Here is a 26,659-nt window from a genome sequence, read left to right as displayed (position 1 = left end):
ACTTCTTTTTCTCGAGGGCCAAGTTCTCCATGACAACTTATTTCCTAAGGGACCTGGACTGTTTTAATAATCAAACCCACTTTAATAATCAAACCCAATCATACCCATTTTTAAATGTGTATTTAAAAAAAAATATTTCAGTATGAATCATTCCATCCCATTTTGCCTTCTATCACAGAATTCATGCTGCTAAAAGGTATTATAATGCACCCTTGGTAACAAGGCAGAAATAAATATTGCAAATTATTAAATGTAAGAGTCTAAGTTAGAACATCTTGGTATTGCCTTAGCACTAACTCTTAACTCTGTTAAAGCCAAATCCTTTTTCTAGCAAGTCTCAATATAGAATTAAAGCAATACATTTCGAGAAAATGTGGCAAAGCCTTCAGATGGTCTTTTTGAATGAGCTTGAGTCCATGATATGTGATCCATCAAAAGTCTTATTATCTGAACTGAATAAAGAATAAAAATTTCCATACTATACATTTAGTCAAGATCCTGCTCCTAGCAAACCACTATCCCCTGGTCTCCCTCAGTTTATGTGCCCCCAGCTGCTCAGAGTACTCTCCCCCACACAAACATCCAACATTAAGCAAACTCTTATTTACACCAAGTTTCCAAATTCTCTTGCAAATCTTTTTTAGAGCTTGCATAGTAGCTTTTGTTTATAAACATTATCCCTAATAATTACAGAAGTTTGGGAAGGTTTGAGACTGGTTAAGGGAAAAGTGTTGCTAAAATTTACCTCGTTGGTTTCTGTCCCGTCTGTTTTAACGTACATGATGCGATAGCCATTTACGTTTTTGGAAGCAGGATCCCATGAGAGCTTAGCACTGTTGTGTCCAACATCAGAAAATTTCAAGTTTGCTGGTGGACTTAAAGGCACTTGAAAAGAAAAGAGGCAAAACCATGAAAGCAATCCCAGGTTTTAGCTGTGAATTTTTTCATGTCTTAATAATAAATAGTATGTTTTCCATTCAAAATTTTATATCACCAGTCTTTTTATTCAAAGGCCTATATCAATGGAGCTACAAAAGTACTTAAAGGCAGGTAAAAGGGCTTTGCTTTTTAGTTAAACAGAACTTCCAGATTTTCTAAATGTATCTCAACTGATATTGAAAAATAAATAGGTTATGATGTTGTTCACTGCAGATATCACAGCAAGATCTAGCCTACAGAACACTTGCAATAGATTTTGGGTTGTATTTGTGAATTAATTTAAGCCAGCTAGTACTTCATCCTATACACATTTGGTTTTCATGTGTATCCTGTATCCCAGCAAAAATACTTCATGACAGTAGAATTTGGGCAAAAAACCTTCTGAATCCTGAAACACCTTGATATAAGGGAAAGTTTTTCCAAAAAGCATAACCAGCTGAGAAGATCTCCAAAGATGCTACTTTTATGTCTGCCTACCCTTTCTGTTAGGAAACCTTAGCTGTTTCCCAACAACAGTCCCAGTTAAAGTCTTACTTTTATTCTTGACTGTCACGAGCTGAAGGAAAATGAGGTCATGCAAGAGACAGACTCAGATTACATCCACTTCTCTGTCACACCACAGAAAGCAATTTGTGCTGTCTGTTACTCTCAGCAGTAGGTTCTGTATTAGTCCAACATCTGCTACTTTCCTCTGAATGTTAAAACCTTCTCCATCCATCCTGCCTTCACACACACACTCCCCACCAGTCCACGTGGACAGATAAATATCAGCACTTCAGAAGCTGCTTTCCCCACACAATAGCACCTGGGAAAAAGCAAAGATTTTAAAGGCCTCATATATTCTGTGAGATCTCTAGCCAGGCCATTTATCAATGCAGACTCTGCAACCAGCTTAGGAACAGTGAAGTCAGCTTGGCTCTGAGAAGAGAGAAGACGGGAACACACTGGAACTGTAGTAGATGGCTTTGCCACACATTCTGGCATTCAGCATATTCCTCTGAGTCTGGTCAAGGGAGGTTCACGTGCTGGCTTTCCTTTCCACTTTCTGTCATCATGAAATGCACTTCATTCCACCATCCAGGTCATACAACAAAATGTGTCAGTCTCAGCTCCTTCCTCTTGGAACCAACCTCCTGACAGCACTGCTCTCAACCACACAGGCAGTCCTGGTGCCAGACTTACGTGATATTTACAGTGAGTCTTGGATGAATCCTGGCCCCAAAATGAAACTACACCCTAGAATGAGCTTGCTGACCATGTCTCTGTTTGGCATAGGGAAGGTTTTGCTACAGTAACCAAGATGATGCAATGAGTAGAATATTATTTACTAAACATAGATTATTAGAAAATACACCTAATACTACAGCAAATTTGGCAGATCATTCTTCAGGCAGATATATGCTGCAGGAAGAAAATACCAGGTAGCCTATTCATTAATTATAAGCCAGAAAAAATCACACTGGAAGAAAAAAAAAGGGAAAAAAAAGAAGACAAAAAAAGAAGCTTAATCAGATTCTGAACCGGTAAGGCATTACTGTTAAACACCAACAATTAACAATGTGGGACAGGCATGATCACAAGGATCTTTCTCCCTCCCAGATTGCCCCACTGCTTGATTCATCTAAGCCTGCTAGCAGAGGGCTTATTTGAATAGCTGCATGACAGGATCCTTCCTTCAATCCTATAGACCAGAGATGGCTGCATCGTGCCATCCTAAAAAGAAATGAAGGCTGCAGAGAAGTGAGGGTTTCTTTTTTATTCTGGTCTAGTAGCAGCAGTAGTGATGATGGGCTAACTAACACGTTACAAGCTTCTGTGATCAGACAGTGGTCATGAAAGCTCAGCTTGTGCCAATGTATCTGGAATTTGTATGTGATATTCCATCCAATGTGTTAGCCAGCTTTAGAGCTCTACATTCTCCATATGGTATGAAATGAATAGAAGCTGGCACAGCCAAAAACTACATAAACTACTGTTTAGGAGAAATGAAAATCTGATACTGGGTAGATACTGGCCAAAGGCCAGGGTGAGAGATACAGGCGGGGGTTTGGCGGGGGGCTGTGCAAGATGAGGAGTGAGGCATAAAGAGACAGAGAAAGGTAGGGAGGGATAAGGAGCCAAAGATTCGATTCTCTTTGTTGGGAATCTTCCACACTCATTTCAAGTTGACAAACATGCCCAAGTTGCAGTAGTTTGCTATTGGAACTTGTCTGTCCACAACTGTTCTCCTAGAGCAAAACACCACACTCTCCCAGCAAACACCATTCCTAGAGCTTTTTCCACTATTGCTTGCTGACCTTACAAGGAATTGCTCTGGGGTTTATTTTCCCTAGCATTCACATGCCTGAACTTCTCTCACTTATTAAATGTAAGTCACTTTCACCCTGACTGGATTACTCATGCCAGGAGCACAAAATAAGAGGATTCACTCACTCCCCTGCTGGGAGCAATAGAGATGTCACTGAACTCGGTCCCAGAAATGTCCCAGAAGTAAAATTACTTATTTTCAATTCCTTTGTCTTCCAAAGGCAGGAGCTATTTAGAGAGCTGACATGCAGTCTGTGTAGTTTGCAGAGGACAGAATTTAGCTGGCAAAATCCTTGCAGCTTATTAAAAACACACCATCTATCATGAGTGCACAGGCACTTTCCAAGCCTCCATTTACCAGATGTTGCGCAGCAGGGGCTGGACAGAAATCTTCTCTTTGCTTCTTTTCTGTCTGTACTACTACTGAGCCAGAGGAATGACTTTCTCCATATGAGCAGGCTCACACACACACACACACACACCTGGTTTTCTAGCTAGAGGAGGCTAAACAGAGCATGTTTCTGTTTTCACCAGAATGGTCTACATGGTGACCTTCATTCACCTTCAGCAAGTTCAGAAAACTGTCAGGAATTTAACAAAGATCACTGGGGGCATCCATAGCACCACTACCACTGAGAGAGACAAGTTCACAATCTTGTTGCAAAAACAAGCTGGTTTGTAGAAATCCTCATTCTCTGTAAATTGAGCATCTACAGTGAGAAACTTATGTAAAGACCTTACCCAATTGCTCAAATCAGATAATCAGATGTTTGCTTTAATATGTGCAAAGACCATTCTGAAGTTTTGTTAACACTGAAGTGAATATAGATTTGAGCTACCTACATGTAGTTTCTTGTCCTGTGAGGGGATCACTAGCTTCTTCTCCAAACATGGCATAAACTGTGACTGTATATTCTGTATTTGGCAACAGTCCATCCAGTTCAAGGTCTGTTGAGGTCTCCCCAATTTTTATCTAAAAACACCATGAATGAAAAAAGATACATTATTTCTGAATTAGTTTACAATGAGGAATAATACCAGTTAAACACATATATCTAATTTCATATCTTGAAATTAGATATATGATCAAATATTCTACCGAGCATTTGTCTGACACTGCCTGCAGTGCTTTGCCCAAGGTTTTGGGATTTTGCACAATTATTAAAAGATTAAAACTTTCAAAAAGCTATAAGCCAACACACAGGTAAAAGGACTTTAAAAGTGACTAATCACATTAGCAATGATAAAATATGCCTCTCCAGAATGAGCAGCTACTAAGGCCTTTTCCCATCTACCTTTTCTTATTCCCATTCCCATCTACACTTTGGTTCATCTTCAGTCACAAATCTGAAAATCACATCACTCATTGGAGGAGTTGATTTCTATGCACACTGAGGCTCAGATTTGTTGCTATTTGTATCATTTTCCTTTTCCACCTATTTGTGGAATAATATACCCACACTAACATGAACTGCCCTTTTTTCTTTGGGGTAAAGCTCAGTCCTCCTGAAGCAGCCCGTTCTCAGGGAGGCCCCACTTTTAACAGAATTATATGTTCAAAGGCACTGCTTTGGCAGTGAGCACAAGTCTGTGCTGGCTTTCAGCAGCTTCATGCCCCCTTCACAAGCTCACATGCCCCTGCATGCTTTATAGTGTTCTTGCTTGAACACTGATATTGTACATAACCTTTATTGTACATATATAAACTTGAGTGTAGAAATTTTAAAATCTTAGACCAAAGTTCCATTGATTTTATATGTTAGTGACAGAACATTAGACTTTACCTTATCCCCCCTTCTTTTGTTTTGAAAGAATGTCTTCTAAAATCACTTTTGATGAAAGATGTTCTCTTTACATTTAAAGATTGAACAGAATGAAAAGAAAACCAATGAAAGTTTTGTTTCAGACCTACAAATTTTACTTAAAAGTCCTGATGAGGACTTTAATAAACTTCATATTTTTCTGCTGACTAGGAGATATCTTAGTTTTACTTGATTTTTTTCTTTGAGTGATAGTTCTATATGATGATACAATATCACTCTTTATAAAATTACAAAAGAGTCACTTAAATTCAGTTAAATTTGTTGCATTTTAATGACAATGACATAGAAATAACCAACTGGCACTTGCACTTTATTCATAGCTTGTGACACATACAATACTTAATCAAGCCATGGAAAAAACCCCAAGTATTTGCTGATCATATTGGAGGTTAAAAAACATGTACTAGTTTGTTCTTTAAAAAACTGATTCTTTTTTTTTTTTTTATTAACTGCTATTCAAATGAAAGCACAATACATCACCTCCTTCTCATCTGCTGCCAATCCTTCTGTGAGGGGAGCATAGAGGATCATGTACCCTGTGGCACCCAGGACCCCCTTCCACCTCACCCTCATGCTGCTCTGGGACACGTCATACAGCTGCAGATCCGAGGCCATGGGCAAGGCAACTGCAGTGGAGCAAGAGACAGACACTTCAGTTCTCTCACTTGAACAACCAGCTATTCTTCAAACAGTTTGGTTTGCCCCAGGAAACACACAGGAATATAGCTGTCTCCAAGCATGGAGTGCTGTCTGTATCCTACAAATAAGATCTAATTGGTGGATAAAAGAACTCAGAATCAGAGAAACAAGGAAATGCTAACTCAAACCAATTCCAGTGCCAGGGCAGATTTATGCCTCACAAAGCATTTCAGCATGGTTGCTATTAGGAACCAGTAGCAGTTTTAAAGGGTGGCTCTTCCAGGGAGTAGCTCCAAAACCAGAGTGTGGCTGTGACAGGCCCTAGAAAAATCCTGGATGAGCACACCGCACAGATCAAAAGATTTTGGCTGTAAACTGTTGCCTGTTCAAGGCCTGGACTCTCCAAACTGGCACCAAGGCCTGTATCAGTGGGATTATGCAAATATGAGTAAGATCATCCATTGCAAATCATGGCAAATGCTACCCTGGCGAGGGAGAATAAGTTGAGTGAAATTCAAACAATATTAGGAGATTCACGGGGATTTAAGGCATGGATACTAGAACACAGTATCAATCTGAGTTTCCAAATGCTTCTTTGCATTTCTGTAACTCTTTAGAGTAGTATTTTGCACTTTCCTGGTTGTCCTCACTTTATTCCTCTCACAGAAAAACATCCCATGGCCTCTCCACTGCTGGTACATCACTGAAGAATCCCACCAAAATATTCAGGCATGAATATGGAGAAATATTCAGGCATGAATATGGCGAGATATGAAGGAACTTTGACTTCTCCTTTGGAATTTATACATTGAGAATAGTCCCCAGAATGACTGGAATGGTCTGAAAGAACAGAAGGCAATTGCTGACTGCTACAAAACCTTTTCTATTTGAAATTCTGAAGAATCTGACCTGCGCACAAATATTCAGGAGCAAATTCTAATTTCAGTCACAGAGCTTCTCTGGACTCCTTGTCCAAGCAGAAGCTGCACCTTGTCAAGTTGGTATCTCCAAGTACATCTCTTACATTATGTTCAACAAGGTCTAACAGAGCTCTAACAGAACCATGCCAGCCTCATCCTTTCCTGTTGATTGAGGCTGTTCACTCAGTTTGTCATTCCTGGCTGCAAACAGTGGCAAAACCTCACCCCAGGTTTCTCTTGAGGTTTCCACTTCTAGGTTACCCCACCTACCCCTTCAAATCTTTTTCAACATACCTCCATCCTACTTAAACCCTTGTTCTTGTATTGATTGATACTCCCATGAATTCTCACAATTTCTCTAATTACAGGGAGAAACTACCCATGAACATTTTCAAATGTACTTCATTCTCCTTGCTCAGAGCTCCACTCACACTTCTGATACCCACAGCAACAAATTACATGTTGAGATGTCCTGAAGCCACCTTGCACCACATTGTCTCATTGCTATTCAAACTGCCCCAGGGCCACAGAGTATCCATCACCTGTTCTTCCCCTTATTTTGATTCTAAAATACTTCAGGACAAGTTTCCTCCAACTGCAACTTACAACTTGCATTTTCACTCTCAACAGGAACTGGTAGATACTCTGACAATATATATAAAACCTGACAAAGAGGTGACTGGAAATAAAATGTGGTGTTTTCTGGCAGAATTTTCAGCCAAAGAGCTCAGAATCTCAAATATAAATATAAAGTAGATAATGTTGGTTTGCATCTTGGACAGTTACCAGACTATCCTAGTATTCAGGTAACATAAGGATAAATTAAACCAACTAAAACCAGCTGGAATAAACTAATCCACCTGGAATATGGAATAAACTGATCCACCTGGAATAGACTAAACCAGGTAAAAACATATTTCTAGCAAATTAATATGTGAATGAATTTCATATTTATTTCAATTTAAAAGTGACTATGAAATCACAAAACTTTCTACTTATCCCTACATTAGGCATCTTCTGTTTAGATTTCACATACCTGTTTCAGTGTTCTAGATAAACAAATGCAATTGGTGACTATTTTAATCAGTCAGTATCTCTCACACAGGCAGGAATGTAAACTACAATTTTCCATAATTTTCCATTAGAATAGTAAAAAAACCCAAACTTTAAAATTGCAGGTATTTTTAGCATGTGGAGTGATTAACTCTTGCACATGTCAGACTATTACTTCCAACACACTATCAAAGACAGCTGTATAAAATACTTGATGCTGCATGACCCTGGGGTGTGATCTGATCAAATCTCTGAAAGCCAGCAGGGCTGGGCTCTGTCAGAACTTGACTGGGTGACTTCAAAGGAATACCAGGTGCAATACAGAACAATCCTGTTGGCTCAGTATGTGACTGTTCTGTAACCTTCAATAAATTAAACAGGTCCTAACACTGCCTCATGGGGTATAACATGGCAGGAGATGACATTTTGGGGGACTGAGACTAAAAGAAAAGTCTAAAATAACCTTATATGATTCTATTTTGTTTTCAGATTGAGAAGATTAGCACTGACACAGAATCAAAGAACCACCGAGGATGAAAGGCATCTCTTGAGGTCATCTGGCCTAATTAACTTCCCTATTCAGTCAGGTTCAGATAAAGCAGGTTGCTTAGAACCTTGTCCAGTTGGGCTTGAAATATGTCCAGAGATGCAGACTTCACAACCTCTCTGGACAACTTATTCCAGTGTTTGACCACCATTACAATAAAATAGTCTCCTCTTCTGTTTAAATTTAATTTCATGGGCTTTTAATTTGTGTCTGTTGGCTTTTGTCCTGCTTATAAGCACCACTGAGAAAAGTCTGGCTCACTCCTCTTCTGCGCTTCCTCACATCAGGGATTTGACATATTGACAAGATCGCCTGAGTCTTCTCTTCTCCAGGCTGAGCAGTCCAGTTGCCTCAGACTCTTAGGAAAGATGTGCCAAGCCCTTAATCATCTTTACAGCCCTTCACTGAAGTCACTACATGAAGTTCACATCTCTCTTGTGTTGGGGGAACCCAGCACAAGACCAGGCAGCCAGGTGTGGCCTCATCAGTGCTGAGCAGAGGGCAAGAATCATCAGCTCTATAAATCTGCTGGCAATCATTTCCTAATGCAATCCAGGAGGCTCTTGGCCTTCTTTGTGACAAGGGTGCTCTGCTGGTTCACAGTCAGTGTGTTGTTTACCAGAACCCCCAGGTCCTTCTCTGCAGAGCTCCCTTTCCTCCCTCAGTGTGTAGTGACGCATGGGGCTGGCACTCACAAGGGTCAGGACTCTGCACTTCCCTTTTTTGAAATGCATAAAGTTAAACTTGTTTTCCTCTTCACATTCCTTGCCAGATTCAGCTCCAGGTTGGTCTTGGCTTTTCTAAACTTACCCCTGCAATATTAGACAGCAGCTTTATATTTCTCCTGGGTCATTTACCTCTTTATATTTCTTTTTGCTGTCTGAATTCTGTTACAAGCTTCTTGATTATCCCTGCAAGCCTCCAGCCAGCTGGTTACCAACTGGCCAGTAGGGACCTTTCCTGAGCTTGTAGGATGTGATCTCCTCCTCCACCATCAGCTCTTCCTTGTTTCTGTGTATGATCTGCAGCAGAGCACTGGCTCTTTGATCACTTGGGTCAGGAAGGTGGTAAAGCACTATAGAAATCCTATCGTTTTCTTGAGCCCTGCTACTCTGTTCTTTCAGCACATATCAGCTATTGATATACCACATATGGACTTCTTGTCTCCTAGTCTGAACTATAAAGTTACTCTTTACCTCCTTTCCTAATATTTTCATATTTACTAAAAAAAACCCTGCACTTTGTATGCAAATATATTAAACTGTAAATGTATTAAGTCTTACAATATCCCAAGGCATCATTTTACAGACAGAAAATAATTAAACCATTGAGAAAGAAACTTACAGAGTTACCTTGCAATCTTTGGCACTGGTAGGAATCACATGCAGGTATTCCAGGTCCCACCTAAATCTCCACTCATCAGATCATCTCCAGCTACAAATCTAGTTTGTAAAACTTGGCTCCACACCCAAAACACAGGAATGTTCTAATTTAGGGTTCAATACAACCGACTTCAAAGTTCAGCCCAGAGATAAAACCTTTCTCAGTGTTTAAATATCCACAGAGCATTCGGACTTAGGAGCTTAGCCCAGAATCATTAAAACAAAATTTAATTTAAGGCAAATGCACTAAAATACGGTAAATTGAAAAAGACTGCCTTCTGTGTTTATTTCTCACAAAGACTAATGCCTGTACAGTCTGACTAATCAAATCTGACTAGTCAAATCTGCAACAAGCACACTAAGGATACTCACGTGTGGTTTCTGTTCCACGGAGGCCCTCACTGGCAGCATTGGAGTAGATAGCAAATACAGCTATCTGGTACTCAGTTAAAGACATCAGGTTTTTCAGAACTGCTGTTGATTCACTTCCATCTACCACGACCTGTTTAAAAGAAAATTTAACTAAATATGCATAAAGCAAGCAAACTATATCACCATAAAATTAATCAATTCCTCTTTCAGGTGATTTTTACAGTGTACTAAAGTTCAGTTCATGCTGCATTTATATACAGTAAAGTGTCTGAAAAAACAGCAACCATATACATAGTCAAAATGCTTATCTGATATAAATGGCCATTCAGAACAAAGGAAGAGCTTAGCTGAATAAAGTATATGGGATACAGTTTAAGGATGCATACATGGCACTTTTTGAGATAATATAATCATAAATATTCCCTTAGTACACACACAAAGAGTACTTCAAACTTCCATCAATATATATTCCTCCTAAGCTAGTTTCTAGTGCAAAAGGAAACAAAATATAACCTTAGTTAAATCCTTTTGCTCTTCTACATTTCCGTTCAATTTGATAAGTTGTCAGCCGGAGTCAAAAGCTTGTTCCACTGCATTTTTTCCATCTCCAAAATGTTGAAGTCCCACCCAAACAAACGATTCCCTCCAAATCTTCAATGACCAATTGTAGATGTCCCAAAATGTACAATCTTTCTTTTATAAATATCTTTTTCTTAGAACTCAACATCACCTCCTACCTCTTCTGTTCTTGTAAAAAGAGTGATGCAGGGGGTGTCAGTAGAATTGTTTCAAGTAACCACATATGGTAAGGAAAAATGCAGGCACTTCACCCCAACCCCTGAAAGTAATTATTATTATAGCATTTAATTTACTTTAAATTTATGACAAGACATGTAGCCTGGCTACTACCTAACCTTTGTCACCATCCAGTGTGACCAACCTCCTTTCTGGAGCCCTCATGGGAAATTTCAGAGTGCATTTAAAAGAAGACCACAGATTTCCTGTCTTGTTAGTTGCCCCTCCTGCATTAAAACCTCCTGGGCATCTTTTGCTCCTATTACCTCTTCTGGCTGTCCTCCTCGAGTGGGGTAGTACACCACCCTGTACTTTTCCACTTTGCCTGGTGCATGAGTCCAGCTGACCCGGAAGCCTCTGGCTGTTACCTCCGATGTGACCAAATCCGAGGGAGTCCCAAGAGAAGCAATTGTTCCTAGGTTGGGGACAACACAAATTTTTATTCCCTTCTGTACAATAATTGCTTGGTTTGTTATATTTGCTGAAGCTCTAAATATTGTCCCCCATCAGAAAATCAAATAATTGGCTACTGCTCACTTATTTAGGTTACTTTCAATGGAAACAAAGTAATAATGAGTACTGCTAAAGGAGTTTCTCTGGGACTAAACCTCCCTTGTCTTTCATAAATCTTTGAAAAAGACAAAAATACAACACTAAGCCTTCCTGACCTTCTTCCCATCACTATTTCCAGACCATTCTGCTGGGGTTTTTTTCAGATTGCTTTCCTCCCAGTCATGAAAAACATACAAGTACATATACAGCTGTGATCTCCTGTGCTCCTCAGCAGGTTGGAAACTGATACTGCCTGTCAGCCTGCTGAAGAGACACAGTGAACAGTGATCTTCTCTGGCAATCATTCTTTTCCACAAAGATGTCTCATCTATCCATGGTTTTTCCATTTTCTTCTGCTCAAGAGAGCCTTCTTTATTGATATATATTACATATATTATATTAAAATATATATATATATTATATTCAATGTGTATATATATATTATATTCCATATATCCATATATATTATGAGAGAGATAGAGAGAATAACTCAGCATTTCTGTGCTATTAAGGAATCACAAAACAATAAATAGAAACAAAATCCACTAAAACCTTTCAGAAAGAAAGACCTCAGGTGGAACTGTATTTCTGGCAAATTGCAACATTTTTTCATAGCCATTTCTTTTCTTCAGAAAAGTCAAAATAATTGTAGTCAGAGGAGGCTTTTTCAGATAAGAAAAATTTTCTTTGCTGCTATATTTTCTTATGAACCAAAATATATTTCTTGTGTATTAAATGAGAAAGAGGAAAAAAACCATCAAGAGGAGGGATAAAGTAATCTAAATAGTTGAAACTCTTGAGTACTTATGAGACAGTAAAAACATTAAGTTAGGAGATGGAAAGCACAGCACAAACATAACAATTCCATGTGCAGCTGTTAAACTAATTCATCCCCAAACCTCTGTATTACAAATAGATTTCCTTACCTGCCACTTGGAAATACAGCAGAATGAATGCACTTTTTTTTTGTACTACCAAATACCATAATATTTACCTCTACTAAAAACAGAGAGCAAAAGATCAAAGATATCTAAGCAAGAACAAAACATAGCTAGGAAGATAACTTCCCTGACAGCGTGAGTCTAGTGCCAAAAGCCAGCTTAGAACTGCAGGTATTTGATTTGCAGCTCTAAGTTCATCATAAGTTACATTAAATTTTGTTTCTGTTTACCTTTGATTTCCTTTTCCTGCTCCTCTACTCGTGAGCACACTGTTCTGGTAAGACCTTCCACAATGGTATGCATGAAGTTAAAGTCAGCCACGTTGTAGACATGTGTGCTGTCAGGCTCAGAGGCAATCTCTTTGAGTTCATTGATATCTGCATTCTTTACACCTTTTATTGGAAAGGAAAATAAATAAAATATTTGCAATGAAAAAGAAAAAAACTTGTATACACAGAGATTGACAAAAAACTAATAATATAAAACTCTGTTATAATGACCAACTTCAAATTGCTTTGTTTTTAAGATGTCAATGCAAGATGTTAATTTCTGCCAGTCTAAGTGGCATTTTTTCAGCTGTCTCATGAAAATGTAGCATCCATGTATACTGCTAAATTCCAGTTATAACAGCAATGTTATAAGCAATTCTTATAAAATATACAAATTAATGATGATATGATTAATGATGAATAAGGCAGAAAAGAACACTTCCTTAGTACAGTCAGCAACAGATACAAATACACCAGAGTACAATGGGACATGTACATGGATATGGCAGAATACACACCAATAGCAAACAGCTCAATGCCAGCATCTCGTAGGTTTTTAGCAGGAGGGATAACATCATCTTGGGACTTCCCATCAGTAATCAGTATCCCAATTTTAGATACCCCAGGTCTTGCACCTGCTTCAGGCTTAAAGCTGTTTTCCAAAATGTAAGTTAAGGCGAGACCTAAAAAAGAAAACATTTTAAAAGACTTTTACAGATTAAACATCCATTTAGCTCTGCCAATATCACAGTGTTTGTTTTTCTACTCAATGTAAAAATTCTGATGAAGAATAAGCATAAAAGAAGAATTTATTTACTGAAAAATTTAATTTCAACAGCAGCCTAAACCACAGAGAAGCTGAAATTTATTTTTAGCAGCCTTCTGATCAATCAATATATTTTAAACTGGCTATGAAAACGTAAATTGATATTTCTGTAAATACATTATCTTTTTTTTCTTACTCTACCAAGTTCTAGCAAGTTAGAACAGGAAGTTCCCTCTCCCTATATTGCTTATATGAAAGCACATGCTCTGGATAGCTTATTAAATCCTCATGCTACATATAATCTTACTTTTGTTTGGTTTTTTATTTTGTTCCAACTTACAAGCTGAAAAAAATGCTTTGTTTACTCTAAGGGAAAATCTGATTTTAATAAATGTTAATTATTTAAAAGGAAAGAAGAACAACAGCTCCAGGACAAACTTACACATCACCATGAGATCTTATCTGAAAACTCTTTTAAATCTTGCACAGCTAACGTTTCTAACTCATTTTCATCTAATGTCCATATAAAATAATCATGATAATTTACTACTTCCTACTACTCAGCAATCTCACTCCTAGAATCATACTAGAGTTTTCTGTCCTTTGTCCCACTGCAATCACTCCTTCTACCAAAATAAAGACTGTTGCTTATTGTTTCTTCTGCTCCTTACCCGCCAGGGGAAAAAAAAAAGCAACAATTTACTTAAAGCCATGTCTGGGTCTTTGGTTATAACATTGCAACATTACTAACTGCTGCTTTGATGACACTGGAATTTTATTCAGAGACTGTACTTTTCCCAGATTGTCAGGCATCTCCCCCTTATCCGTCACTAAGCGTCTCTAAGGCTTTAGTGCTTTAACTACTAAAAGGTCAATGGAAACCTAAAAGCCCTGGGTGGTCATTTGTAAAGTTAGTATTACCAGTTGTCAAATATTGAAACAACATTCTTTCCCTCTCCAGAATAAAGCTCTGTGCATGAACGTTATAAATGGACTTTGCATTATCTTCCCAGCAGGTAAAAGATTTTACTTCCAGCACAGAGACTTAGGTTACTTTGTGTTATGAGACCCTGTCCTGATTCCCAGTGAAGCCAATGGACAAGCACTTCAGAAAAGGCTTAACTGACACTGGATAAAGCCCTTGGCAAGCTGCAAAACCCCTATCCTTTCTACCCTTCATAACCAGCACTGGCACTTCTTGGGCTGTGCAGCAGAATGTGTTTTTTACTAAAAGGCAAAAGCCAAAGCATCCACAGTACCTGTCAATGTATTCCCTCCCTTATAGGGCAGGTTACGGACTGCATCCAGAACAGCTTCCTTTGTGCCATAGGCGTTCAAGTGCCACTCAATTCGGGGATCCCCACTGTATTGTGCGAGACCTAAAGAACCAGAGAGGAAGGTAATCCATCAGAAGATAAAACAGGCTTTTTCAAGTATATAGACTTTATGTACTTGGTTTCCAGTACCTTGTCAATTAGCTTACTGCAAGTAGCTTTGCTACCATGCTAGAAAAACTGCATTGGTTGACAACAAAAAGTAGAATGAAGTTGTTTGAGGTGACAACTCCACAATTAACTTTGAAGGCCTTTTACTCAAGCGATAATTAAATGAAAAGCAAAGAAATACAAAACTTTTTCAGTTACTAACGTTGCAAAAATTCTTTAGAAGAACAATTTTACACCTTTTATGTACTTTTGAATGGTAGCAGATCAGAAATATAACATTTCAGCCAGTTTAAAGCACAGGAAAAGCCATCCATTTGCACATTCTGCCTGCAAAAATTAAACTGCAAGTGTTTGAGGCTAAAGCTGATTGAAGTCAGTAAGACTTTTCACTGTTTTCATTTTTCACTAACATTGCATTAGAGTTAACTAAGTTGAGGATCACAGTAAACTGTGAAGAACTGTACTACAAACATTCCACCAACATTATTACTCTGATGACAGAAGTGCCAGTGCTAGATGAGGATGAATCTTGCAAAAAAGAGTAGCATAACGCTGTTAACTATCCTGAAATTATAACATTTTTACACTCCTGGAGAAAGATTATGAAAAAAGTGTGGCACCTTACCTACTCTTGTTTTCTCAGATCCCACATTGAAAGCAGAAACCAGGTTTTCCAGGAACAGTCGAACAAGCCTGAAATTGAATCTGCCAATACTCCAAGAACCATCTACTAGTATCACAATATCTGCAATTGCTGGAGTTTTACAGGTAAACAGGCTTCCTGTAAATCATTAAAATTAAATCAATATTATTAATTCAACAATAAAATTGTAATCCAATAAATATATGCCTTCCTCCTCCCACTAAGCTTGGTAATTAAAGTTTTCTTCCATAGAAAAAAGCAAAATGACTAAACATGCCTGTTCTAACTTGTTATAGAATAGTCTGGCCATTATCTACTTCAGTTCTTTCATTAAAATGTTCAAAATTACTTCTGGGAGGCCTATGAAAAGAAATCCTCCTTCTAGAAATACTTGAGAAAGAAAAGAGTAACTGCTGTATAGCACAACCAAACCAAGAGCTGGTTTTCACTCCCAAAGCATGTAGACAATTTCAGTCCCCATACACAGTGCATGACACATAGCCTTAGGCACAGACAGTGCAGAGAGGGCTACCTAGAGATGCAGACATATAAAACAATTATCAAGGCGCTTTTCACAGGCAATAGAGAAAACCAGGTGTTTCTATAGAACTCAAAAGCCCTATAGAAAACCACTAGGCACCACTGTAGACTTGTAAATCCAGAAGTGAATCTCACTCCTGCTCCTGGGAGTTGAGCAGAACTGAAGACCAATTGAATATGCTGTATTAAACCTAAGTAGGAGGCACTTAATACAGCAGAGGTAAAATGCAAAGACCTCAGATTCAAATTCACAGTCTCTATGAGAACAGGCATGAGAATGAAGCTTTAGTCTTACAGATATACAGAAAAATGTGAGAGCATTAAAAAAACCCAACAAGCTAAACAACAGAAAAGATCTGATCACAGTTAGCAGTACCTATTAATGGTGTCTAAGGCTTAACTAACCAGTGGGAAAATCAAAGAAAGAGAAATAGAGATTAGACACATATTCTACAGAAGCGGATGTGTGACTGTAAAATTAAGGTGGCTGAAACAGTGGACTCGTATTGTAGGGAGGGAAACAAAGGAATGGTGCTACACAGGTGTAAGAAATAAGAGTTTATGTTTGAAGTACAAAAATACAAACTCCACACCAGATTGGCTATAGAATAAGAAGGGAAGTAGGAAAGACAAACTAAAGCAGGTTTAGTAGAATAGATATGATGCATCACAAACCATTTAGGGATGAAAATAATGACCCTCAATACAGTAAAAAACAAACTTAGATTAGTGAATTAAGCTGCAGCCCAGCTTTTATCATTTTTGTCAGGATCCACTGTAAGTTAGTTCACAAAGAATACTAACAGTTCAACATGGTGCTAACAGGAATCACCAAGTACACTGCCAGAAATAAACTGATTTGAGCAGCGATGTTCAGCAAATAAAAGAAGTAAGTCAGTGGGAAATTATCTAAAAGGTGTTTGCATTAGCTCCCAATAAATTCTCCTGATACACAGAGAATATAAAACACATGGTTAGCAACTTTAAACTTTCACAACATATTATTAATGACAATCTTTTCATTAAATACAAAACTATAGTCTCACAGGCAAAACCAATCTGATGTGCAGAAGGAGTTCCATTGGTAATAATTAAGGGTTAGATTCATACTGTAGTGTAAATCCACTGAGTATTAAACCAAATCCATAAAGTTACAGTTAATGTCTTAAACGTGTACTACAAATATTTTTAGAAGAACAGGGAACATTTCCTACGTGCAACTAGCAGTGCAAAATAAGTTCTAAACACATGACAAAAATTCCACTTACAACGATGCCAAAGCAAATATTTTATTTTAGCTTTTCCAGAACAAGACAACACTATTTGAATTGGCAACATATTTTAATGTATTGACACTGGGGGACATTTAGTAAGCATCAGAAAAATGATCTTAAATTGGAACATAATTCCAAAAGAGGTCCAAATCTTTATGTCACTGAAGTCAACAGAAAAACTTCCCTTGATTTCAGTGGGACTGGAATATGTTTTGTGATTTAATAGGAATCTACTAGTCATGGCAAAATTAATGTTTTAAATATCTTTGGCAAATAAACTTCCTATTCATCAGTCTGCATTGCTTGCAGTATCTGTCTTCCATTAACAATTGTGCCATTCTCACACTGGCCATGACTAGCATTGCAAGCTTCAATAGAGCTACTGGCAAAGTAAAATGCTACTCAACACCAGTAAGAATGAAAGCACAGGACTCCTGATTCACATCCAAACAGCTGTACAACAGTACAGATGTAGCTTTCAGTGCTATCCCAGAAGTTTAATCATACAGCCCAATGAGGATAACAGGATTTGTGTGTTTGTATTTTCCTTCTCTACTTCTAAAATCTTGTGCTGAGTATGAAACCCAGTTGTTACCTTTGGTAATATTTCATATAATTTCATATCAACAAGTTTTGCCCATAAGGCTTCTTTAATCCTGTAGTGATGGCTTTGTAGTGAAAGATTTTATCAGTTTTAGTAAATCCATGCAGTGAAGAAAAATTCAAAGAATAAAGAAAACAATAACGACATTCCTTTCAATGTTTTATTTCCACATCATCAGATCAATGCAAATAGTATAATCCAATTATTTTTTGTTAAAGAAACTTGTGAGGTTTGATCCAAGATTGTACTGCAAGGTCACAGTGTGAAAATTTGTTTCATTCTTCGTAGGTAGGAGATACTTGTTGAATCTTTTCTGCATAAAACATTTAGGTTTTGTTACTTCTGTACACACACTATTTTGCTTATGTTTTCTCCTTGATGTACTTAATAGAATTGTAGAAAGTTCCCTAAAAGGGAATAAACAACAGTGAGATATTAAACAGAATAACGCGGTGATAGAATCTTTAAAACCTGATAGGAACACAAACACCATGACATCCTAGTTAATAAATTTAGTCTAAAAGACACAGTGTGTAGCAAATAATTTCTGCACCCCACTGTGCTTAGCCAGTTTCCATTGCCAGTTCTTGCAAATGTCTTTTTCAATAATTTTTCCATACAGTCATACATGGTCATGAATTCCTGTAGGGTTTGAGGGTAATTTTGAACATTTCAAGTATATTCACAATTTTAACTGGCAATTTTCCCAACAGCATTTCTTAAAGGAGGATGACAGCATTTCAATAGAATAAAGCTCTCAACACTCAGTATTTTAGTCTACTACAAGGTTCAATAGTGTGCTTATTTCCCTTTTATTCAGTCATCAAGAAAAGAGTAGTGAGAGAGAAGGCCCCACTTCTCTCTGAAGTATAAAATACTCACCGCTTTCAAAAGTAGGACAGTAGGGAAGAGACCAGTTACCAAATTTTATATCATGTTTCCTAATATCATATAGAAACCATAATTCCGATTCAAGGGCTGAATTCCACAACAAACAATAACAGAGCCTGTGATCTTTAGGTAAGCAAAAATAACAAAATTGCACAAATTGTAAAGTCAGAATAACAACCTGTATATTTTGCACCAGCAACTGTCTCCTGTTGCTTCACTTAAAATTGGAGGAGAATTTTTATGGGGGAGAAAGTAAAATATTAATGCACAATCTTCCTAGCACTACTTGGCAGAAGGAACTTGCTGCTCTGCCAGAAAGCTGAGGAGGAAGGGACTCTGCCTGCTCATTTCTGCTTTTCACAGAAGAAGGCACAGACTCAAAATTTCACTTTCAAAGGCACCAACATAGAGTAAAGGGCTACCAACAGTGTTTTAGGGTGAGGTATTTGCCCAAAACCTGCTTCAGTACCACCAAAAATCAAATCACCATGAAGAATTTTGGTTCCTTGGTTTCAGGGAAATTTTTCAAAGAGCCAGCATTGAAAGAGCTTTGCATCTGCCAGATGAAGTTTTCTGAATTTGATTCCTCAAGCCCTTAGACAGCGAAGGTGATTTGCTGGCACTTCCAATATGCAAGTGTTACACCACTCTCAAAACCATGCCAAAACTGTCTGAGAGTGAAGCCAGTGATGGCAATGCTGAAAGAAAGATCCAGACAGAAATTTTTGGGATAGAGGGAGTGTTATTGGAGCCTGCAAAACAGGACCCTTGAGTCACCCCACTGAAGGGAATGGAGTGTACAGAGAGACTTGAGAGAAGCTCTGACAGTGTGGGGGCTGCACAGAGCACAGCAGGCTTGACAAGCTCCTGGAAACACTGACCACCTCTCCAGAGCTGCATTCCCCACCTGTGGCTATTCTTCCACACATGTGCTGTGAGCAAGTGAGCAATTGTAAAAACAGAAGCTCAACCTCAAAAAAACCTGCAGGCCTTACTCACGCAGAAATACAAAACTATAATTTTTAACCTAGAGAAGGGTATTTTGACTCCTGTACTTAATACTACTACTCTTTGAAAGTTCCTTGAAATGCAAAGGGAGAAGCTGCAAATACAGGCACCGTCACATGGGAGGACTCAAGGCTTTAGACAAACCAGTTCAATTTGCATGCAGTTATGATATGTTTTACAGAAACACATTTGATATTTTGCCTCCCCTTGGTATGAAACCCTGCTCTCATTTTCAAGAGCCAAAACACACACTTCTCCTGCTAGAAGTTAAGACTATAATTCTTTCTGAGTCTGCAATATGTCGTTTCCTTTCTTACTCCCTGTCACAGTGGAAAGTCAAATAATATATGTGGAAGGAGAGGAAGAAAGTTCAAGTAGAGGTGAATAATAATAATACAGTATGAATAGAAGACTCGTTCATGGGATAACAAAGCACAAAAGGCAAGAAGCTTCATGCCAGCAATGAGTGAAAAATACCTTGTGAATAAAGCATGAATGACAGAGAACAGCCAGTCCTCCACAGCAACTGACAGCACCACACTGAGCAGAAGCACCACTGAGGACAAGGGCAGTGTAAATCTACATTAGCAAAATGTCACATCTTTTATTAAAAAGGGTTAAAAAAATTAAGGGACATGAGGCAGTGTCCAGCTCCAAAATTCAGCAACTCACTAGTCCACACTTCTGACATTGATATTATTGTTCTGTGCTGGTGATATCATCCTTGCACTTGGACCTCAGTTTAACACATCCCATATGTCAGGCCTATCGACCAGACAAATGCATATAACATAACTGCTGTTCTTTAAACTAGATCCAACCACAGCTTGAATTTGAAGAACCCAAATGTTGGAACATTAGGTTTAACAAGCAGCCCAACAAGGTTAGAAGTTTGTCCCTGGTCCCTAGGAAAAAAAGAAAAAGCAGCCAACCCTTTTCCATGTGCCTTATTCCTCTCCAGGAAACTAATATAGCCCAACTGGCAAGCCTACAAATTAGTTATTTGGTGGAGTTGGAATATTAAGATTTACAGAACATGTTGTGTCTAATCACATAGTTTAAAAATTTTCTGCTTCCAAAACACAGCAGTTACTAAATACTATTTATAGCATACCTTCTCAATTTAAGGCCACAAAACTAATCAAAGCACTAATTGATAACAATTAATTACCTATATATACACTGGTGATAATTCTCAAGTGTGAGAAAAGGAAGCATAGAGCTATTTTCTGTGCACTTTTTCATACACACACAATGACAGTTGTACTTCTGCAGTAAGTAGTCACTAGTTTATAAAAACTTCTAGAACTTTCTTTCTAAATCTGAACATTTTATTTTGAGGGACAAAAAGGTAAGTGTGAAAGAAAGTGCTGATGTCTCCTTACAGGCCATTGTTGATTGATAGCGCTGAAGAACACAATGTCTGCAGCAGCTTACCAAACAGCAATGCTAAACACTCCTGGTCTGTGTACCTAGACAGAAAAATATGGTTTTATATTCCCCTAAATTTAGAGTTTAAAACTTTTGTTATAACTTCTCTTCCAACAGGCAGCATGTCAACACAGAACAAAGCATGCTGCTGAAGTCTTTCCTGAACCTGAAGCCCAGCCTGGAAATACACTGTGTCCATTTAGCCACAATTTACACTGTAGATGATCAGTAATCCTCCTGTAAAGTACATGAAACCTAAGAAACTCTTCTGCAGATTATAGTGATAACTCTCTGCTTCTCTTTCTTCTCAGTTCTGCATCTGAGTGCATGAATGTTTTAAATGTCTTGAGGTCTAAATTACTTTTCAAGACAGAAAACTGTATATTTTATTAATATGGTCATACTTATCTACCATTCCTATGTAACAAATATGCCAGGATTTAAAAGGCTTATTTCTCCTATTTCTTTAGTAAGGCATGAAATCCCTGACAGTTTTCTTTGGCTGTCTAGAAGACAGTTAATCAGGGCACTTCAGACAAAAGTGGTACTCAGAAATCCTCAACATTAATTAATGTGTATGTCTAAAACCTTCTAAACCATGGTAGAGAACTGGTCAGTGCCTGAGCTCGTAACACAACAGATAAAGTAACAGAGAAGAGGCTGCTGAGAGAACAGTCTGCATACTTATGAAAGTAGTTAACACAGAAGTAATGAAAAATTAGTTGAAACAAACTGCTACAGCACAGTTAAACTACAGCTCATCATTACAGATCTAAGTACATATGATCTTATGGACAGTGTATCTAGAAACAAAAAGGATGGTGCAAGACAAATGCAGTGCAAAAGGCTTCCAAATTCAAGGCCCTATATTAACTTCATGCAGGTCTTGAAATAATATTTTCATGATGTAACCAGTATATATGCTTATATAAATACAAATATACAGTGATCTTTAGAAGCATCACTAATTTAGGATGTCTCGTGTCAATCTAGAAAACCTCAGGATGAAATTTGTGCCCTCTTGAATGCAGCAATTCTTCCATTCTCTAACTAACAGAGATGTCTGAGTAAATACATAACTCTGAGAAATCTCAACTCCCAGAATCACAGGGTACTGGAGGTGGGAAGGAACCTCTTGAGTTTGGTCAAACTGCCCTAATCAAAACAGGGGCAACAGCAGCAGATTGCTCTGGGACATGTCCAGTCAGGTTAAAGAGTCTCCAACACTCCACAACCTGAGTAACCCCCTCCAGTGTTTTACCATCCTCATAGCAAAATAATTGTTTTCTTTGATTAAATATAATTTACAGTTACTTTAGTTTGTGTCTACTGCCTCTTGTCCTTAGTCTGGATACCACTGAGAAGAATCCCTGCCTTCTTTGCTTATTCCAGAGTGTATTTTTACACAGTGGAAAGATATTTCTCAAACCTGCTGACCTCCAAGCTGAACACTCCAACTGTCTCAACCTCTCCATTTATGAAATATGCTCCAAACCTTCAACTATCTCCATGACCTTTCAATGGACTCTTTTCAGTAAGTCCATGTCTTTCTTCTACTGGGGAGCCAGCCCAGAAACAGACACAGAATTTCACATGTGCCTTCACCAAGGCTGGGCTGAGGGGAAAAACCACCTCATCAATCTGCTAACAGCTTCCTTCCCAGTACAGCCCAGGAGGCTTCCTTGTGACCTGTGTCTCTGTTTGCCCCCCTTGTGCCATGTGTCCATGCTGGCTCAGGGTCTCCTGACTCCCAGGGCTTTTCCTGCCAAGCTCCACGCCAGCTGGTTGGCCACCAGCACTGGTGGTGCCTGGGGTTACTCCTGCCTGGGGCTGCACTCTCTGCTTCCCCTTGCTGATCTGGCACTGTTTGACACCACTGCCCTGCCTATGCACTGAGCAAAATTTGGATGGTGAGTTTGAAATATCTTGAGGGTACAGAGAGAAGAGATGAGATATGAGAGGTATTTCACAGGTCATAGCAGCACAATCCCTGTGCTCAAAATTTACAGTTTTCTTTTCCTTTATCATACTAGAAAGATCAATGCAAGATACCAGAAATTTTAGCCCACATTTCTAACCACATAAGCAAATCAAATACAAGCAAAGACCCTGCTGACACGAATTTCATTTCTGAAATAGCTGTCTGCACCACTATGCAGCCCTAATTCTGCTAACTTGCCTGCATAAATGGAAACGAAATACACTCAGGCACCAAGCTAGTGCTGGTGTTCCACAGAAGGTCCTTTGAGTATTCCAGAAGGGCAGAGTACAAGAATACCACAGCTCTGGAGAATAATGAGCCAAAGACACACACACCAAACTCAGCAGTCAGAGAAGGAAACAGGACTCCCTCATTACATGCAGATTAGTATTATCAATACAGCCAACCAGACCGGTGAGAACACCTCTGAGGTAGAAATTGTGGTCCCCACAGCCAGGTAAGTTCCATTTTAGCTACAACCTGGTACCTTTTAACCAAAGGACGTAACTCAGCTGGAATACCAAGGCTTACCCAGCACAGGGCACCAGGAAAAGGGAGCTGACCATGAGACAGCCCAGAACCAGAGTCCAGCACCAACAGACCCAGAAGGGACAAGAAGACCTCAGACCATGCAGTGAGGGTGGAAATGACCCTGAAATCATCTCTCCTCAGTACAAGCTCATGCTTGCTGTTTAACAACAGATGAATGAGACAGGCTATGAAACAAGACTCTTGTCAAATAGGGAAGAGTAAAGAGCAACCTTGAAAGAGAACTTGTATGGCAGACAGCTTAAAACCCAAAAATTGGATGCTTATAGTTGTATCAAGACAAGGCCATCTCACAGACCCTGAAAACAGATACCAAAACTTTAACCTTTCTCTCCCATTTTGCTGAGCATAGCATAAAGCAAAGATTCTTTAGGCTATTCAAATCCATGATGAGTTTGCTGATGAATGCATCAATCCTTTACGAGTACACATTCCTACAAGAGGTTCTTGGTCTTGCACTTCAATCTTTAATAATATATCTGTCTGCTACCACCTCCACAAAGCTTTTTTTGGTTCTTCTTTGAAGATTGCCACACAAGTTTTAAAAAGTGGCCCAGAGTTTCAACTTGTTACTATGTGGCTTCTCTGTTAAATCAAAGACAAGCATCACTCATGACATACCAAGATGTTTACCTAGAATATACACGGTCCTGAGCGAACCTACAGACTTCAGACTGTGTGAATTCATGCTGCCAGAGGATGAAGAACTGTTAAGGAATGTCTCAGCAGGGTAGTAATGAAAGTGTTTCAATTATGAAAGATGTCAACACGGACCCTGAATCTGACTTATGGGAACATCTCTTGCTGCCAGCAGAATCCAGCCATGCCAGTGCACTGTAGATTGGATGCATACTCAAGAGCTAATGACTTGAAGAGATGAAAATCAGTCTGAAGATAATGAAAGACCATTCATTCAGCTGAGCTTCTATTAATCCATCATTCAAGAATGTGAATAGCAGCCTCCCACTTCAACTAAGAATAAATTGCACAAAAAAAAGGTCAGTGCCTGAGGGGAAAGCTACCAAAGGAAAAAAAGAGGCCAGACAAGTTTTCAGTTGGTAATACTTCAGATTTATGAAGCATTATACATATTAACTGTGTAGAGATATGAGGAGAAACATAACTCAAGGGTTATGGATATGAGGAGCATCTTTAACTCAGGTTGTCAATCTGAGTGGTTCTAATATCAGGAGCTGGATCACTTTATGAATAAAATTAAACTTCCATTGAGGTCCAAGATAGGCTAAGTCTCTTTTTCTACTCAGAGAGTAGAAAGAGAGCTAGAAAGTTGTTCTTTTTCCAAATTGCAGATTCTCTAGATATTGGTACTGTCAACACAGTGTCTACACTTCAATAAAGTGGGTGCATTCAAGGAGAGTTCCTAGGGAGGGACATTTTGGATGACAGAAAGGCAATCTCTCCAGCCTCCAGTTTCTACTTGAGCAGGAACACTTATGAGAGGTAATACCTAAGCTTAATCAGATATTAATACACTGACAGGAAGAAATGCATTCCCTCCTACAGTAAAGCAGAGCCAGGGGTTAAGCAAGTGGAATTCCTGCGTAAGAATGAAGACTGGTCATCATTCCTAATGCCAAGCTTTCTATTTTCAGAATAAAGCAAGGATTTATTCTGAAATAATGTCAGAATGTCATCTGGAATACACAAATTGAAGAAGACATCCAGCAACCTCCAAATTAATACTCACTCTCAATCTAGGCTAATGCAAATAAATAAAATTTTACACCTATCTAGAACAGACAAGGCTGTTACAAATACATAAGAGAGACTTCTTTAGATTAAAATCAATCTCTTGCTCCCAATTTCTCTTTCTCTCTCTCCCTCTCTCTTCCCCTCTCTTCTCTGGGATTTCTTCTGTCAAGATCAAAGTGTACAGCTCAACATGAACCCTTTCCCAGTTCTAGGCTTCACAGTAATTTCCAGGTGTTCAGTTTCAAGCTAGCTGTCTCTCAAAAGTATATTTTTACTTATTCAGATTATGTGAACACACTTTTGTGCTATTTAATTTGGCCAGATGGCAGATGTAAATGCTGCAATCTCTAAATGTAGCTTGCTTTGTTTTCTCCAAAGCAACTACCAAATTATGGCAAAGGAAAAGCACTTAAGAATTCTGTCCATGTCAGTGCTGATACTTCCCATCATGTTTTTCAGTCATGAGAGCCAGGAAGGAGTCTTCCAAATTACCCTAGCCAGGTCCATAGAAGTACTGCCATTGCAGAATGAAATCCAAGTTGCAAGTAGTACTCAAAGGACGCAATAGCTATTTCCTCCAGAGAAATCCTCAGGATGAATTCCTGGAATAAGCATTGATCATCCACAGCACAATGAGCTAAACTTTCTGGACAGTAAAGAGGAGTTTACCCAAGGGTTTCCTTGTGTCAAAGTCTTCCAGTGTTTAACAAGGAATTTCTAATATACAAAGCTCTGCATGGCAGCTCACAGGTTTATAGTCTAGCTTGGAAACCTAATGGATGCCTCTCATCAAATTCTACCTTCTGAAAAGTACAGAAACCAAGATGGCCTGGGCACAGCATCCAAAGTTCACATATCAGAGAGAGCAATGGTATATTCTGACAAGTCTACTTCATCTCCTTATTATAACAAATATTTTCATCACCTAAAGTTGAGGGAGAAAATAAGGAGTTACAGAGAAGAATGGAAAGCCATGACATTTGGCACAAATTAAAAAACAATCACTGTCAAAAAACCCCATGCTCTGATGACCTAACATGGATGGGGACAGGATTGCTGGGCAGGTTCTACATGGAGTCCAGTGCAGACATCTTTTAGCACATATCAGTATGGTGATCTAGCCACCACTGAAACCACTGAGACCACTGGATGTAGGCATTTTAATGAGAGCCCTGTTGGCAAAGTTCAGGTGGTCAGTTGCTGCTTTCACTAGAGAAAGGTGAGAGAGGAGACATCATGCATTCTCTGTTTGGGCTAAGGTTGTGCAGAACAAAG

At 38.7% G+C, this 26,659-nt stretch overlaps 1 protein-coding gene across 1 annotated transcript in view; it reads right to left on the bottom strand.

Annotated features, from left to right (window-relative positions):
• COL14A1 (collagen type XIV alpha 1 chain) overlaps nucleotides 1–26,659 on the bottom strand; it is a 114,142-nt gene that overhangs the window by 64,362 nt on the left and 23,121 nt on the right. The window contains exons 6-14 of the mRNA XM_066565933.1: nucleotides 15,376–15,531; nucleotides 14,565–14,684; nucleotides 13,058–13,222; nucleotides 12,501–12,662; nucleotides 11,044–11,192; nucleotides 9,983–10,112; nucleotides 5,550–5,695; nucleotides 4,090–4,219; nucleotides 746–885 (exon numbers count right to left, since the gene is read on the bottom strand). Coding sequence (XP_066422030.1) covers nucleotides 746–885; nucleotides 4,090–4,219; nucleotides 5,550–5,695; nucleotides 9,983–10,112; nucleotides 11,044–11,192; nucleotides 12,501–12,662; nucleotides 13,058–13,222; nucleotides 14,565–14,684; nucleotides 15,376–15,531 — 1,298 coding nt within the window. The remainder of the gene's footprint in view (nucleotides 1–745; nucleotides 886–4,089; nucleotides 4,220–5,549; nucleotides 5,696–9,982; nucleotides 10,113–11,043; nucleotides 11,193–12,500; nucleotides 12,663–13,057; nucleotides 13,223–14,564; nucleotides 14,685–15,375; nucleotides 15,532–26,659) is intronic.

This window comes from Molothrus aeneus, chromosome 1 (assembly GCF_037042795.1).
Source record: "Molothrus aeneus isolate 106 chromosome 1, BPBGC_Maene_1.0, whole genome shotgun sequence".
Taxonomy (NCBI): domain Eukaryota; kingdom Metazoa; phylum Chordata; class Aves; order Passeriformes; family Icteridae; genus Molothrus; species Molothrus aeneus.
The sequence above is the reverse complement of the archived record's forward strand: the minus strand, read 5'-3'. Positions and strand labels throughout refer to the sequence as shown.